Here is a 15,986-nt window from a genome sequence, read left to right as displayed (position 1 = left end):
TGGGTGCAAACGGCTCTCCATCTCATGTAATCCTCACAACCCTGTGAGGAGGGTTTTTTGGTTTTCGGGGTTTTGAGGCGGGCCTATTATTCCCATTTGACAACTAAGCACACCTGGGCTCCGTTAGGCACTTCCCTAATGTCGCACTGTGAAGGGGTAGGGCCAGCAACCAGAGCCCAGTCCGCCTGACGCCCAGTGAGGACAATGCACAGAGTGGACGTGGAGAGGCCACCCCGTGGAAGGGGCACATGGAGACGCCGTGGCAAACAGCACGAGAGTGGAGGCAGGGGATGCACACTGATGGTTGAACGGGGCACAGTCTCTTCAGAAACATGTCCCCAAGTGCCCTTTAACCTGCACAATTTCTCCCTCGGGGGTGCCAAGGAGAGGAACACAGTGAATGCCCCCAAAATGGGACCAGAGGGGTTGAGGTGACAGTACGTGGCTTCAGGGATCGGGCCAGGGAGACCCACCTGCCTGGAGAGTCCGCAGACCTGGCCTCTGGGCGCCCCAAAGGCCTTGCGGATGCAAACCTCTGGCACCTCCTCAACAGTGTGACTCCAAAGAATGGGTCCACGTCACTCACTACCTGTCACAAGTGGCTCTAATTATTTTCCAGGTGTCAGTGAGCAGGGTGTGAGAGGGAGTTAAAGGGAGCAAGAAATAACCCTCTTATGCCTAATGGGCTTTTCCCTAGCACTTTGCCCCAAGCTCGCTGTGCAAAGGGTCCACAGACTTGCTAGATGCCAGTCCTGCCGGTGCTACCGGAAAGGACAAATCTGGGAGAACTCCACTCTGGAAAGAGTGGCTGACCAGCCGCCTGTCAATGTGTAACCTCTTCTTCCTGCCCTGACATCAGGGTGACATCAGCCCTGACATGCAGGGACTCGATGAGTCCCGGCAGCAGGTGCTGTCAGCAGTCACCTGGCCTTGCTGGCTGGAGCAGGGGCCCCAGACTGGGTGACTCTGCACCCCGCGTTCACACAGGGAAACTTGCTGTGGCCACAGACTGTGTGCGGCCAGGCCTTGGCCTCAAGGGGGCAGCACTCACTGAAGTCCAGGCTCCTCAATCCCCTCCCCCAGGCCTCTACCAGCCCCCCTCCACCCCCACTCTCCGCAGGCCTTCCCGCAGGAGTAGCCTGCCTCCACCGGCCCCACTGGGACCTCCCACCCACACATCTGTGCTCCAGCCCCACCAAAAGGCCCTGCCCTTGTTCACAGTCCGTGCCTTTGCACCTGCTGTTCCCACTGCCTATAAGCCCCATTCTCTACCTGGGAAACTCCTACACATCCTCCAGGACATAACTCAAATGTCACCTCCTCCATGAAGCTTTTCCTGCTCTTTCTAAACTGCCCCAAGTATTGTCTGCTCCACAGCCTTATCAAGTACAATGGGATGCTCCCCCAGCCCCACAGCACATTCTATAATCACTGGGAAAGCTTTCGAAAATACCATTCCACATTCCCCTCCACATTCTAATTCAGTGGGTCCAGGATTGTATCCTAGGGCAATTCTAGGATTCCCATAGCCCCATTCTCTTTATACCAAGAACCAATCAACATGGCACTGCAAATTGCTAATCTTTCTACATTTGCAGTACAGGTTATTATTTCTAAAGAATGTTTTCTCACTAAATTCATAAAAATTCCCAAAGGGGACAAGACAGGTCATGTCATCTCCATTTTACAGATGACAAGACTGAGGCTTTGAGAGGTAAACTAACTTTACTAAGGTCATACAACATGATTCCCAGGTGCAATGTAGTTCCCTTGACCTCTGTGTCATAACCCCCACACCTAGGCAGGGGCATCCTATCTGTGTGAGCTTTGAGGGCTAGAGGCAGGTCCTTGGGGTTGGAAAGCCCATCGATGCAGTATCTAGTGCACTGACATGTCCCAAACAGTCAAATAACTCTACCGTCAGTAAAACACACCTAACCTCCCTCTCATTTTCCAGAAGTGCTCCCTAATTTCCAGCCTAAATCCCTCTTGCATCAGAATCAACCAAGTTCCTCTTGCTCTGCCCTCAGTGGAGAGGGGAGAAGCTGGTATCTCTCTTGGACATTCACCACTGGGGTTTTGAAGAAACGCCCCCCCACAAAAAAAAACCACACATGTACAGAACGGGGAGCTCAAACTCTTCAGCTGCTTATGTGAACAGAGGCCAAGAGTTCTGTCTGAGCTTACACAGTCACTGTAGCAAGTCACAGAAGCACAGGACCTGAGGCTGAAAAGTCAGAGACATGTCTCTGCTACGCCATCTTCCACTGTCAGGAGAACGTCAACAATTTAAAGAAGAACATCCACAAACGAGACCAGCTTTAAGGGAAGGTGACCAGACAGGTAAGGAATCCACAAGCCATCCCATACAACAGCCTGGGAACAGAAGCCCAAGCAGATAGGAGTCCCCTGGGAATTCCAGAAGAATTCAGAGAGAGCAGACTAGCAGACTTATCAGGGGTTACTCTGGAGACCAAGGCCCACTGAGGTCAGATTTAGATTCACATGAGAAAGAACTTTCTACTTGAATAGACAGTTCTCATAAAAAGATATACAAAGAGCCAGTAAGCACATGAAAAGATGGTCAACATCACTATTTATTATGGAAATGCAAATCAAAACCACAATACCACACCCATAAGGATGGCTATTTGAAAGAAAGAAAGAAAGAGAGGAAGGGAGGGAGGGAGAGAAAGAGAAGGAAGGAAGGAAGGTAAGGAGGGAGGGAGGAAGGGAGGGAGGAAGGAAAGAGAAGAAAGAAAGAGAAGGAAAGAAAGAAAGAAAGAAAGAAAGACAGACAGAAAGAGGGAAGGAGGAAGGAAGGGAGGGAGGGAGAGAAAGAAAAAGAAAGAGGAGGAAGAAAGAAAGAAAGGAAGGAAGGAAGAAGAAGAGAGAGAGAGAAAGAAAGAAGAAAGAGAGAGGGAGGGAGGGAGGAAGGAAAGAAGGAAGAAAATACTAAGTATTGGCTAGGCTATGAAGAAATTGGAACCCTGCACATTGCTGATAGGAATGTAGGAATGTAAAAAGGTGCAGCCACTGTAGAAACCAGTATGGTGGTTCTTCAAAAAATTAAAAATAGCATTACCATATGATGTAGCAACTACACTTCTGGGTATATACTCAAAAGAATTGAAAGCAGAGACCCAAACAGATATTTATACACCCATGTTCATAGCAGCTTTATTCACAATAGTCAAAAAAAGTGGAAGCAACCCAAGTGTCCATCTATGGATGAATAGATAAACAAAATATGGTATATACGTACAATGGAATATTATTCAGCTTTAAAAGGGGAGGAAATTCTGACACAGGTTATAACATGGATGAATCTTGAGGATGTTATCCTAAGTAAAATAAATCAGTCACAAAAAGACAAATACTGTATGATTCCACTTATATGAGGTATTTAGAGTACTTAGAGTAGTCAAACTCATAGAGACAGAGAGTAAAATGGTGGTCACCAGGGGCTGGAGGTAGGGGTGAATGGGAAGTTACTATTTAATGGGTATAGAGTTTCAGTTTTGCAAGACGGAAAGAGCTCTGGAGATGGATGGTGGTGATGATTGCACAACAATGTGAATGAATTTAATGCCACCGAACCATAAGCTTTAAAATGGCTAAAGTGGTAAATTATAAGTTATGTATAATTTACCACAATTTAAAATTTTAAAAAAACAAGAAAGAACTTTCTAACAAAACAGGATTTCCTAAAGCTGTTTGTAACCATCTAAATTAAGTGGTTGGGATAAAAAGAAAACAGGTGTCGGCCTGTATCCAGAACATTTCCTCTGCACAATGTGATAAATGATTTGCTCCCCTTGCAAAGGCTCCTAAGGCCATGTTAATGTTTGGCCTTCAGATAATGAGCGTGTTTTCGCTCAAAGTGTATACAAACCAAAGACAATCATGGACAGGGCAACACAATCTAGCCTGAAGGATGTTCTGATTTATTTAAATGGTCTTTCTAAGTAAGATATAGTAGTTAGGCCTCCCTTCCTGTCCACATCTTAGCAGGAAATGAACTTTTGAGGAGAGGATTCAATAGAAGGTTGCCTCCTGCTCTTGATGGACAGGAGAGGGGGACAGCACAAGAAAAGATCTGAGCCTGCACTTGACATTGCCTACATCCAATTAACAAGACACCCTAAGCCCTAAGCCCACTCCTCTGGCTCTCCCAGGACAGGAAAGACAAGGATCACACACTGCAAAGCCAGGGTAGAGAAAAGGCCATCACATTACAGCATCCATTCTGGGGGAAGAATGCCAGCCTACATATGAAAGTCTCCCTGAAGGGACTTCCCTGGTGGCGCAGCGGTAAAGAATCTGCCTGCCAATGCAGGGGACACAGGTTGGAGCCCTGGTCCGGGAAGATCCCATATGCCACGGAGCAACTAAGCCCGGGCACCACCACTGCTGAGCCTGTTCTCTAGAGCCCGCGAGCCACAACTACTGAGCCCATGCGCTGCAACTATTGAAGCCCACTTGCCTAGAGCCCGTGCTCCACAACAAGAGAAGCCACCACAATGAGAAGCCTGCTCACCACAATGAAGAGTAGCCCCCCTCACCGCAACTAGAGAAAGCCTGCACGCAGCAACAAAGACCCAACGCTGCCAAAAAAAAAAAAAAAAAAAAAATTCTCCCTGAAGCCAGAGGTAGAAGAAAGTGGCAGGGGTAGGGATGGGCCTGGACAATTTATATCATTCTATCTTTTGCTTTTTTTTCCATACACACTCAATAAATGGGTATTTTATTATTTTTTTAATTGTCTGGTATTTAAGAACAACTAATTTGGTCCAACTATGCTGCTGGACTAAAAAGATCTGACGCTGAAGCAAGCCTGGAAGTATTCTAAAATAAGAACACTGGGAACAATGGGATGGGCTGCTACAAGGGATAGTAAGCTCTCCATCTCTGGAAGCATTCAAGCAGAGGCTGGGTAACCACTCTCTGGGAGATTCCTGCACTGGGTATAGGTCTATTACATCCTAATTATTCATAGGAAGGAGTCAAAAGATGATGTCTCAAATTATTTTCTCAGAAAAAAAAAAGCCATATTAGTTTGTTATTCAGAGTGAAGGAGGCCACCAGCAGAACTAGAAACAGAAAGTGAGCTGCTTCCTCTAGAAAGCAGGACTGGAAATGGGAAGGGGTGGGGCAAGGGACACATTATTATAAGCCCTTCTTTGCTTCTTTGCCATGAGAATGTATTAATTTGATAAAAATTAAGTTAAAAAAATTCCCATGGGTTAAAAAAAAAAACATTAGTCACACAGTTGCTAAACAATACATTTCTCAAAAATATTTAATTACATGGGAATGCTCACAAAAGTTTATATATAAATATACACACATGTAAATATACTTAGAATAGGAAAGACGTATAGTAAAATGTTCTCACTGGTTTTCTCTAGGTGGTATGAATACTGGTGATAATTATTCTTTTTTTTTTTTGGAACTTTTCAGTGATTGCAGTAATTACAGATGATTATTACTACCTTTAACATATTTTTTTTTTCAAGTAAAAAGCATTAGTTAACTGTGGTAGGTTAAATATAGCTACAAATTCTTTGTGGCTCCTCCCATCAAGTTGTGGAGGAACTTTCCCCCCTTGAGTCTGGGCTGGCCTGCTGGCAGACGACAGACCTCAGGGAGAACCGAGAGCTCCAGCCACCAGCCAGAGTCAACCGTCAGATGTGGCAGTGAGGCCATCTTGGACAGTGCAAACCTGATGCAGCTGCATTCATGATTCAGGCAAAACCAGCACAAGAGCTGCCCAGCTGACTGATTTTCAACGTCTTGAGCAGATAAATGGTTGCTATTTTACCATGAGTTTGGGGGTGACTTGTTACATAACAACAGATAATTAATAAAGTAACAAAGCTGAAACATCCCTTCCGCATTTATCACATACCTGTCCAAGGGACGCCCGTGACCTCCTGGCTCCACTCACTCCATAAGCCATGCCCAAACTCCTCCTGGGCCCGAAGCTGCACCACATGCTTCATGCCACTCCAGGCGTCGTGGATGATGCAGTGATACTGGAGCTCCTTGACCTGAGGGCGAGAGGCACAGGTGACTCTGGGGTGGGGCCTGGGTGGCACCAGGTTAAGCAGCTCCACAGGGACATGGGAGTCCTGGGACAACCCCAGCCCTTCAGCTGCTCCCTCTCTCAGGTCCAGTGGATGACTCAGCTGGGCAGAGATGCTCCAAAGGCTCACACCACCCTGGAGGCTCAGAGCCAGGTGGGGTTGCCGTCTGGGCCAACCGGTGCAGAAACTGTAAGTCACAGCCCCTGCCCCCATGTAACACAGAATCCTGCAAGCCACATCCTTGACTTGCAGGCAGCCCATCTCTCTTCCCAGCTCACACTCGATCTCACAAACTGCCCTGCAAAGAGGAGATTGGCCTGGCATTATTATTCCCATTTTATAAATGAGGCAGCCAAGGCTCAGAAGGGTTCAGAGACTTACTCAAGGCCATGCAGGTAGTGAGTGGCTGACCAGGACCCAGAACTCATTTTTTTCTTTCTAGTACCCTTTCTACTACCACTGAATCTAGGGGCTCTTTTGTGTCCAGAAGTAAAAGAAAAATTTACCATCCACATTGTGAATGTCTTTGATCGTTCAGCCCGGTATCGGAGCTCAAACTGTAACCTGTAGAAATATGAGTTCCAGGAAGGGGGGTCTTGCCAGGTGACGCTGAGCCAACGGGGGTTTCTGTCCACGGCGGTGACCGTGACATTGACGGGTGGGTCAGGCTGCACTGTGGGAAAAGGGAGCACAGCTCCTATGCGGCAGCAAGTTTGGTGCCAAGGATAGACCCATGAAGACTGCAAGTCCCCAGCAGGCAGGACCCCACCTCCAGCCCCAGACCACTTCCCCAGGCACACCCTGACAGGGCGCTCGCCTGCCACAATCAGACCTCTGGCAAGTATCCCAAGGGCTTCTCCGGTGGCGCAGAGGTTAAGAATCCGCCTGTCAATGCAGGGGACACGGGTTCGAGCCCTGGTCTAGGAGGATCCCACATGCCGTGGAGCAACTAAGCCCGTGTGCCACAACTACTGAGCCTGAGCTCTGGAGCCCGCGAGCCACGACTACTGAGCCCACGTGCCACAACTACTGAAGCCCGCGCGCCTAGAGCCTGTGCTCCGCAACTAGAGAAGCCACCGCAATGAGAAGCCCGCGCACCGCAACGAAGAGTACCCCCTGCTCACCCCACAACTAGAGAAAGCCCATGTGCAGCAACAAAGAGCCAACACAGCCATAAATAAATAAATAAATAAATAAATAAATAAATTTATTAGAAAAAAGTAAAGCCCAAAAGGCACCAGCTCACCAAACCCCTCACTGGCCCCTCCAAGAAGTCCATGAGGAGCATTAAATCAAAAAAAAGGAAACAGTTGGAGGGGAGATGAAGCCTGAAGAGCTTACTTACGGATTCCATAACCCTCAAATGTTTGGGGTCTGCTGGATTGGCTCCCGGCACTGTTGGAGACACACAGGGACACGACGTACAAAGAGTTGTCTCCCTCTGGGACTGCCAACTGGCAGGAGAACTGCTGCAACTCCGGGGAGTACTGGCAAGGCTCCTGGAAGTCTTTCACCGGACTGCAGACACAAAACAAGGGCGGGGCTCGCTATCAGTTGCTGCACTTACTCAGGACAGGAGAGAAGAAAGGGCAGGGGTTAGGAGCTCAGGCTCTGCGGTCTGACCCCGGGGTTTTTTTTGTTTTTTTTTTAAATAAATTTATTTTTATTTATTTATCTTTGGCTGCATTGGGTCCTCGTTGCTGTGTGCGGGCTTCCCCTAGTTATGGCGAGTGGGGGTTGCTCAGCATTTGTGGTGCAGGGGCCTAGCCGCTCCACAGCATATGGGATCTTCCCGGGCCAGGGCTCGAACCCGTGTCCCCCGCATTGGCAGGCAGATTCTTTTTTTTTTTTTTTTTTTTTGCAGTACGCGGGCCTCTCACTGTTGTGGCCTCTCCTGTTGCGGAGCACAGGCTCCAGACGTGCAGGCTCAGCGGCCATGGCTCACAGGCCCAGCCGCTCCGCGGCATGTGGGATCTTCCCAGACTGGGGCACGAACCCGCGTCACCTGCATCGGCAGGAGGACTCTCAACCACTGTGCCACCAGGGAAGTCCCGTCCCCAGGGGGGTTTTAATCTACACTTCACACTGAGTAGCACTGGGGATTTTGAGTAAATTATCCAACCTCTCCAAGCCTCTGTTTTCTCATTCGAAAATGAGAATATTAACAGTACCCAACTCACAGGGGTTTCTTAGGATTAATTGAAAAATGAGTGTTAAAACATCTAGCTTAGCATCTGGCATGGCAGTCTAAGGGGCTGAACTAGAGGGCGCACTCAATCACTGTGGCATCAGAGAGGTGGTGCATTCGGGCTCCCTGCCAGGTCCTGGGCTCTTGGCACTGCAGGGGATGCAGAGAGGAATCAAGAGGCCCCACCCTGGCCTCAAGGCACTAACAGAAAAGACCTGCCCTCAGAGGACTAGGACAGCCAGTAGAATGCCATCCCAGAACCTCGAAGCACTGGAAGGGTTTGCAAAGAGGTGGCAGTATTTCCGACCGTGAGCCCAGAAAGGAATCCTGGGTGATGAAGATATTAGAGGTGAGTCAGACACTGTCCCACCTGGCCTGGAAGCCTGAGACTTCACCCACTTGTGACATGTGTGGGCATGTGAGTCCAGGGCAGCCACTCAGCCTGCCGCCTCAGTGACGAATCACCCATCAACCCCTGATTTGAGTTTGAACCGCAGGCCGAGCACAGACTTTCCTTCTGGGAAGCCTGCCCCCACCTTCCCGGTCTGAGTTAGGGCCTCCCTCCCTCCCTCCCTACAACGTCACTCAGGCACCCATCCCACCTAACACTGAGAAGGTGGGGCCGTCTGCTTACAGGTGGGTACCCCCGTGGGGCTTGAGGGCTGGGGCCCAGTCCTGTTTGCCTTGTGCCTCTCCCTCAGCCTAGTACAGCACCCAGCCCACGGCAGACGCCGAACTCGCCAAACACTTACGGAGAGAGCAAGTGAGCAAGCGCAGTGGGGCGAGGGTGTGACTGCGGGCTCACACACGAGCAAAAGAGCAGAACATACAAAACCTCTTTCCAGGGGCCTGTTTCACCCCCGCAGTCCCAGGATGGGCCTGAGCGAGTTCTGGAGGCCCCAAGGCTCTCACAGTGGCTCCCCATTCCCCCTTCCTCAGTTCAGGGTAGACAGCCCAGGAGGAGGATGGACATGCCCGAAGCTGCTGGCAGGAGGAGGCTGTGAGCTTAAATGCCCTGTCCTCTCTCATTCTTACTGTCAACACACAAACTACTCTAGTCCAAGTGTCAATTGAATAAAGCTTTCCCGGGGGCGGGCTGGGCAGCTGCCGGCCACTGTACAGAACATCCCATTTATGGAGGAACGCCTTCCTGGTGTCACGCAATTATATCCCAACTCAGCTTCGGGCTGTGGAGATTTCTGACCTTCCTCTACTTGGAGTGTGAACCATCAGTCCTAATAGCAGCTGTATCATGTGCAGATGGGCCACCTATACATGTCCCTGTGCAGAGACCAAAACATAAATATCACCACCAGGTGACTCTCTGGAGACAGACACAAGTGGAAACCAAAACACCCAGATGACGTCCGTCACTGCTCGGATTTTCTGATACTCTGATGATTGCCAACTCAAACTCAGTGGTAAACAAACATCTGGACTACGGGGACCTTGGCTCTGGGATGGAGACAGAGAAAACTGCAGAGATGTAACTTTCCACCTTCCATCTGTGCCTGAACTCATCCCAGGTCCCCTCACTTTGTGCCACAGGGACCCCCAGGCAGGGGTGACTTCCTGCCCCACTGCCCCCAGCTCCCTCTCCCCACTCTATCACCACTTCCTCTCATCTGCCATTAAAATGGGAAAAGCCTGATAAGCTCACAATCAGGACACTGATCACGAGCTGCCCTTCCCCTCCCAGGACATCTGCATCTTCTTAAGAGCAACGCCAAAACCTTTGTATTTCAAATGAAATCAGATAGGCTGGGGTTTGATTCCCAGCAGAGCTACTTACTAGCTAGATGACCTTAAACAAGTTAACCAGTCTCTGTGGTCCACAGTTTCTCCATCTGTTAACAAGAAAAACAACACCCACCCACCCCCACCCACCCCCGCTATTGTGTGGGTTAGTAGGACAAATATTGTACCACAGTGACCAGCACAGGGTGAGCACTGGCTGTGAAGTCTCAGCTCCCTCCCTCATTCCCTTCTCCTCGGTCCAAAGTACTTACTTACTTTCCAATAACATTTTGGAATCACTGGCCAGCCAGTCCCATTGGGCTCCTCAGAGAGCCGCCACCACTCCCAGGGCCTCAGTCAGGAAGGATGGAGAAGACAGACACACAGCCCAGCCCAAGATACTTACAACTTCCTCACCAATAACACAGCCTTGGTGGTCGGGGACGGGGGACTCCGAGGACTCCACTCACACCCCACTTTGCTGAGGGGGCTCCTCCGGAAGCAGGATAGCTGGGGTTCCTCGGGGGGAACTGGAAGGAGAGCACAAAGGCTGAGGAGGCAGCACACCTCACCGCCCGTCCCGGGGAGCCCTTGACTCAGCGCCCTCCCCCGACCCTGGCACCAGCCTGTACCACAGCCAAACAGCCACGCGCAGATCTAACCGTGCTCGGGAAATCAAAGGATGCCAAAGTCCTCATGTCAGGCTAGGAGGTGGGGCAAGTGAGGGGAGGTGCCTGGGGGCCAACTTGCCTAAAGGGGAGCAAGACTGGCACCAAAAGTCGGGGCTTTGGAGTCCCACAGCCCTGGTGGTGTGGCCTTGGGCAAGTCCCAACCTCTCTCCAGTTTCCTACTATAAAATTAAATGATGATAAAATAGTCACCATAATACTGCTGCCTCCCCCTGGAACACTGCGAACCCAGGCCCCTTGCCCTCGACCCCCAAGCCCTAACCACACAGCAAGGCCAGCTGGACGGTGTCTCCATCAGCCAGATGCCCCCACCCAGCTGGAAGCTCTACCAATCTCGCTGGCAAACGTCACTGGGCCTTTCCCCGAAATGCTTGGGCCAGGGAAATAACAGGAATTTAAAGGGTCAAGCAGGGAATCTCTCTCTGGAATGCGCAGAGTGCTGGGAGCCGTCTCTGGGAGCTCTGAGGACAAAACTCACCATCCACCAGCAAACGCACACTTCCAGCTGGGCGGCCATCCTCGTAGCACGAATAGTTTCCAGAGTCGCTGAGCAGCACAGACCTCAGAAGCAGCCTCCTTCCCACTCCAGCCCATCTGCCTTGGCGTGAACCTGTGACCTGATTCCTGAGCACCCAGTGAACGGTGGCGTTGTCCCCCGCTTCCCCACCTGGGCAGGTCAGGGTAACGCTGGCCCCTGGCAGGCTGGTCAGCACATCGCTTGCCACCTCTGCAGGGGGAGAAGACACTGGGTAAGCCCACAGCAACCTGACAAAGGGACTTCATCAGATTCGGGAAGCCACAAAAGGCTCTAGTGCTAAACATCTCTCAAGTCCATCCATTGGCCCAGGCCACCATCACATCACCTCTTCCTGGGTTATGGCAATGGCCTCCCTGTGGCCTCCCAGCCCCAGTCTTGGCCCTCTCCACCCAGCTGCCCAGGGAGCCTTCCAAAGCGGCTCTCTGGTCACCCCACTCCTTTGATTAGAAACCCCTTCAAGGGCCTACCGCTGTCCACAGCATAAAGTCCAAGTTTAGAGGCCTGGCCCACAGGGCTTTCCACCACCTGCCCCCTGCTGACCTCTGAGGCCTCATCTCTCCCTGCTCAGCCTTAGAAGAGACACAGTCCCCCCACCCCATCCCCACACAACTTCCTCCTGTTGCAGGTCTCAGCCTAAATGTCCCTTCCTCAGAGGCGCTCCCTATCTCCTCAGCTGCATTAGGCCCCCATTCTACCTCCCCCACCACGTCACCCATCACACACTGCCGTATAATTACCAGTTTCGTATCCATCTTCACTTCAGGACTCCAAGTGCCACAAGAATAGGCACCCTGTTTTGTTCTCTGTCGTATTTCAGTGCCTAGATCATTGCCTGGCACATGGCGGTGGCCTACTGAGCACTTAATGAATGTATAAATGAATGTATACACACAGGAATGAATGCCAGGTACCCAGTGGGACTCACAAGATGTATGAGTACACAGGAAGTCTCAGAATCCCAGGGTCTCCATTTTACAGGTAATAACTGAGGCACAGAGGAATCAGGGGACTTGCCCAAGATCACCAATAACTTAGCTGCACAGCTGAGAGGCAAACCAGGTCTTCCAACTCTGTTCAGTGCTCCCTCCAGAACCCTACACCTATCTATTAAACCACTTAGGGTAATGCTATGTTTATTCTAGGGACCAAATTGGAAAGTAAAAGAGAACAAATGCAGTCCCCATCCCGGAAAAATATGCTACTCGAGGAAAGGATATTAAAGATACAAGTAAACTTTTTTTTAGTATAGGTTAAATAGATTCATAGAATCTAAGATTTTTTTTTAATAAATTAATTTATTTATTTATTTTTGGCTGCATTGGGTCTTTGTTGCTGCACCCGGGCTTTCTCTAGTTGCGGCAAACGGGAGCTAACTCTTCATTGCATTGCGCAGGCTCCTCATTGCGGTGGCTTCTCTTGTTGCAGGGCACGAGCTCTAGGTGTACGGGCTTCAGTAGTTGTGGCTCGCGGGCTCTAGAGCGCAGGCTCAATTAGTTGCCCCGCAGCATGTGGGATCTTCCCTGGCCAGGGCTTGAACCCGTGTCGCCTGCACTGGCAGACAGATTCTTAACCACTGTGCCACCAGGGAAGCCCAGAATCTAAGATTTAAATTAGTCTAGCCCGCTGAGGAAACTGAAGCCAGGGAAAACAGCAGGTTTTCATGTTAAGCACACTTGGTCCTTCTAACCAAATGTGTAGCCATTTATTAGCAAATAGCAGCAATAAGTCTGGTCAAAGATTTCCGAAAGGCCCAGCAACAGCCTGGGCACCTGACCTCACCTCCAACCTGTGCTCCTGGGCTGGGAGGACCAGCACTAGTGTCCCCCCGACCTGCAAAGCCTTTTTGCTTGGGAGGATTTTTTAATCTCACGCTTAACTGACTGTCCCTCCTCCCACCAAGGTAGCTGTTGAAGAGGAGAGAATAAGGCTCAGTGACTCCCAGGAGGATACCACTCAAAGCCAGCGGGGCTGGTTGTCCAGACCAACCACCTGCCACAGTCCAGAGACCAGGGACATGAGCATCAAAGGGACAGCGACAGCTTCTGTCTGGCTACACAGACTCCCTTCAATCTTCCTTCTCACCTTATCACTTGGAGTCAGAGCCCTCCACCCTGGCAACCTCTGCCCTGAGGTTGGCAGGTAAGGGGCAGGTGCAAGGGCAGCGTAGCAGCCAGTCACCTGAGGTTTCTTTCTCTTCGCTATCAGAGGCTTCGACTTTGGGTGAGAAAAATGGCTGAATCTCACCATGCAGCGAAGCGAGTGTGGCCAGGTTCCTTAGACCCCTCTGCCTCACTTTCCCCCACTATGGGCCAAATTGAGGAGGTCCCCAGAGCCAGGCACCAGTGAAGAGGACAGAGTTAGGTGGCAGAGAGACCCTGCCCTCAAGGACAAGACATGTAAGACGCATTCACGGCTGCAGAACTGGGACAGAGGACACAGGGCGCCCCTGAACATCAGCAAAATCCCAGTCCCTAGGAGACCAAGTCCACTGAGGGTACCTCCACGCCCAGAGGGCTTAAAAGAGGTATGAAAAGCCCTAACTACAGGACACCTTTCATATATAATCTTCAGTAATATATTTCCAGCATTTCAAGTATCATTTTTAAATGTACTATATGATATTGAACACATGCAAATTAATATATGTAATGTACATGAAAGCTATGAAGCATGAAACACCCCCGAACTCCTACCAACCAAACCACTAGCACAATCATTGTCTCTGAAGCTCCCTCTGTGTTCTGCATCCCCCAGCCTCCCTGCTTATACAGTGTTACCTTTTGGACTTATCGCTCCCTCACTTTTTTTTTTTAATAGATCTTTATTGGAGTATAATTGCTTCACAATACTGTGTTAGTTTCTGTTGTAAATGGGTTCGGTTTGGCTACTCATGGATCCCTAAATTTTTCTTAATTTTGTGTGATATTTGAGAATTATGTAAATAGATTATAGTCTTCTGTGACATGTTTTTGTCATTCATTGTTTCCATGATTCATGTAGCTATAGTTATTCATTTTCACTGCTGTGTAATATTCCATTGGACAATGATATCATTCTCCTGCTGAGGGAGGTTTTGGGTCGTTTCCAGTGTTTTCCTATATCAAAGAGTGTGCTATTAACTTTCTCAAAGGTGGCTCTTGGTGCATTTGCCCAAGAATTTCCCTGAGCAGAATTGCTGGTCCTGGTGTGTGTGCATGTCACACATGTCCTTTTCCTTCATAATTGACACACAGTCCAAACCTTTTAAGTCTTATGTGCACCTGACAGTGGCTATGGCTTGCCATGCCCAGTCCACATACTGAATTACATCTGTGCCTGAATCAGGTTCGGTCTAGAAGACACACCAACACTTTGAATCAGTACATCGATACTTTCACTTTTCCATTTTCCACCTAATAAAGCAGCTGTAAGTACAAAACCTAACATGGATGTCAAGTTCATGCACAAATTACCAACACTGTAGGAACAAAGATGGAGACACCGTCGGGAATTCCCTGGTGGTCCAGTAGTTAGGACTCCAAGATTCCAGTGCAGGGAGCACGGGTTCGATCCCTGGTTGGTGAACTAAGATCCCACAAGCCGCATGGCGAGGCCAAAAAAAAAAAGATGGAGACGCTGTCAGAGTAGGACAGTCTTCTGGTGGGTGGCCCCGCTGTGCAGTGCTTACAACATCCCTCCATAAGCTGAGGAGCAGAAGTTGGAATTCACAAGGCACCAAAAGTCCAAGTAGGGGTCAAGGACCATGGCAGGCTCATCCTTTCCTTGGCACTTTCCACATGGCACCATCCTTAACTATATATAGGTCCCCCTCCCCAGTCATGACTATGAGGCTGTGAACTCCTACTAGCACTCCTCAGAGAACTCAGTAGATGCTTAATTAATGTTTAATGTAGGGTGCCTAAGAGGTACCCACAAGGTCAGGGCCTCCACAGTGCACACTCCCAGGAGCCCCTGTCACACAGGACACAGCGGTCTACGTGGTGCCCCTCGTGTGGTGCAGTGGGCAAGCCCTACACTAGAGACCAGAAGAGCCAGCTTGTCACAGCCAGGAGATGCTGAGGAAAGAAACTATAAGCCTGGAGCCAGAAGGGACTCTCTTTTCTGCTTCTGCCTTTGCCAGTTCCAGGAAATATGTTTCTCTGGTCACTTCCCTTACCCCCAGTTCAGATGGAAGCTCTTGCCATGGCTAGTGACCAGCTTGAACAATAGCAGGGGCTGTTCTGTTCCTGAATTCACTAACAATGGCCAGAGTATTTGGGCCGCTCAGAGAAATCACAAATAAAAAGACTTTTTTTCCCTTCTACTAAAGCAGAGCTTCAGGAGCAACATAATGGCCACTTCCTCTGCCAAAGAACTTGAGTAATAGTTTTCTGAATCTTTAAAACTGAGTCACTATTTTTTTTAATGGGGAATGATTAATTATAAAACACCCATTGGCAAGTATTGCCTGTCCCTGCACTTCTTCAAAATACATTTCTTCTAGAACCTGTGAACAATGCTGTGTTAACTACGCATTCTATGCAGGATGATCACAATCAAACACTCAGAGAGGAAAGACCACAAGAAAATACCCTTGCTACAGTCAGAGTGGGCAATGCTGCCCCTACCCAGCCACCCAGACTTCTGCCTCCTGACCCAAATCTCTGAGTCAGCCCTGTGACGCCCGTGGGGCTGCGTAGGAGGCCCTGGGCATCTCTTTTTTTTTTTTTGGCTGCACCTTGCGGCTTGCGGGATCTCAGTTCCCC

At 49.7% G+C, this 15,986-nt stretch overlaps 1 protein-coding gene across 2 annotated transcripts in view; it reads right to left on the bottom strand.

Moving 5' to 3' along the window:
- The window catches only part of IL6R (interleukin 6 receptor), an 85,589-nt gene that overhangs the window by 20,588 nt on the left and 49,015 nt on the right, over positions 1–15,986 (bottom strand). For both annotated transcript variants that reach the window (XM_082615960.1, XM_082615959.1), the window contains exons 2-6: positions 11,182–11,430; positions 10,421–10,544; positions 7,435–7,607; positions 6,596–6,762; positions 5,912–6,053 (exon numbers count right to left, since the gene is read on the bottom strand). In XM_082615960.1, coding sequence (XP_082472086.1) covers positions 5,912–6,053; positions 6,596–6,762; positions 7,435–7,607; positions 10,421–10,544; positions 11,182–11,430 — 855 coding nt within the window. The remainder of the gene's footprint in view (positions 1–5,911; positions 6,054–6,595; positions 6,763–7,434; positions 7,608–10,420; positions 10,545–11,181; positions 11,431–15,986) is intronic.

Source organism: Mesoplodon mirus (genome assembly GCF_964341445.2).
Source record: "Mesoplodon mirus genome assembly, chromosome: 3".
Classification (NCBI taxonomy): domain Eukaryota; kingdom Metazoa; phylum Chordata; class Mammalia; order Artiodactyla; family Ziphiidae; genus Mesoplodon; species Mesoplodon mirus.
The sequence above is the reverse complement of the archived record's forward strand: the minus strand, read 5'-3'. Positions and strand labels throughout refer to the sequence as shown.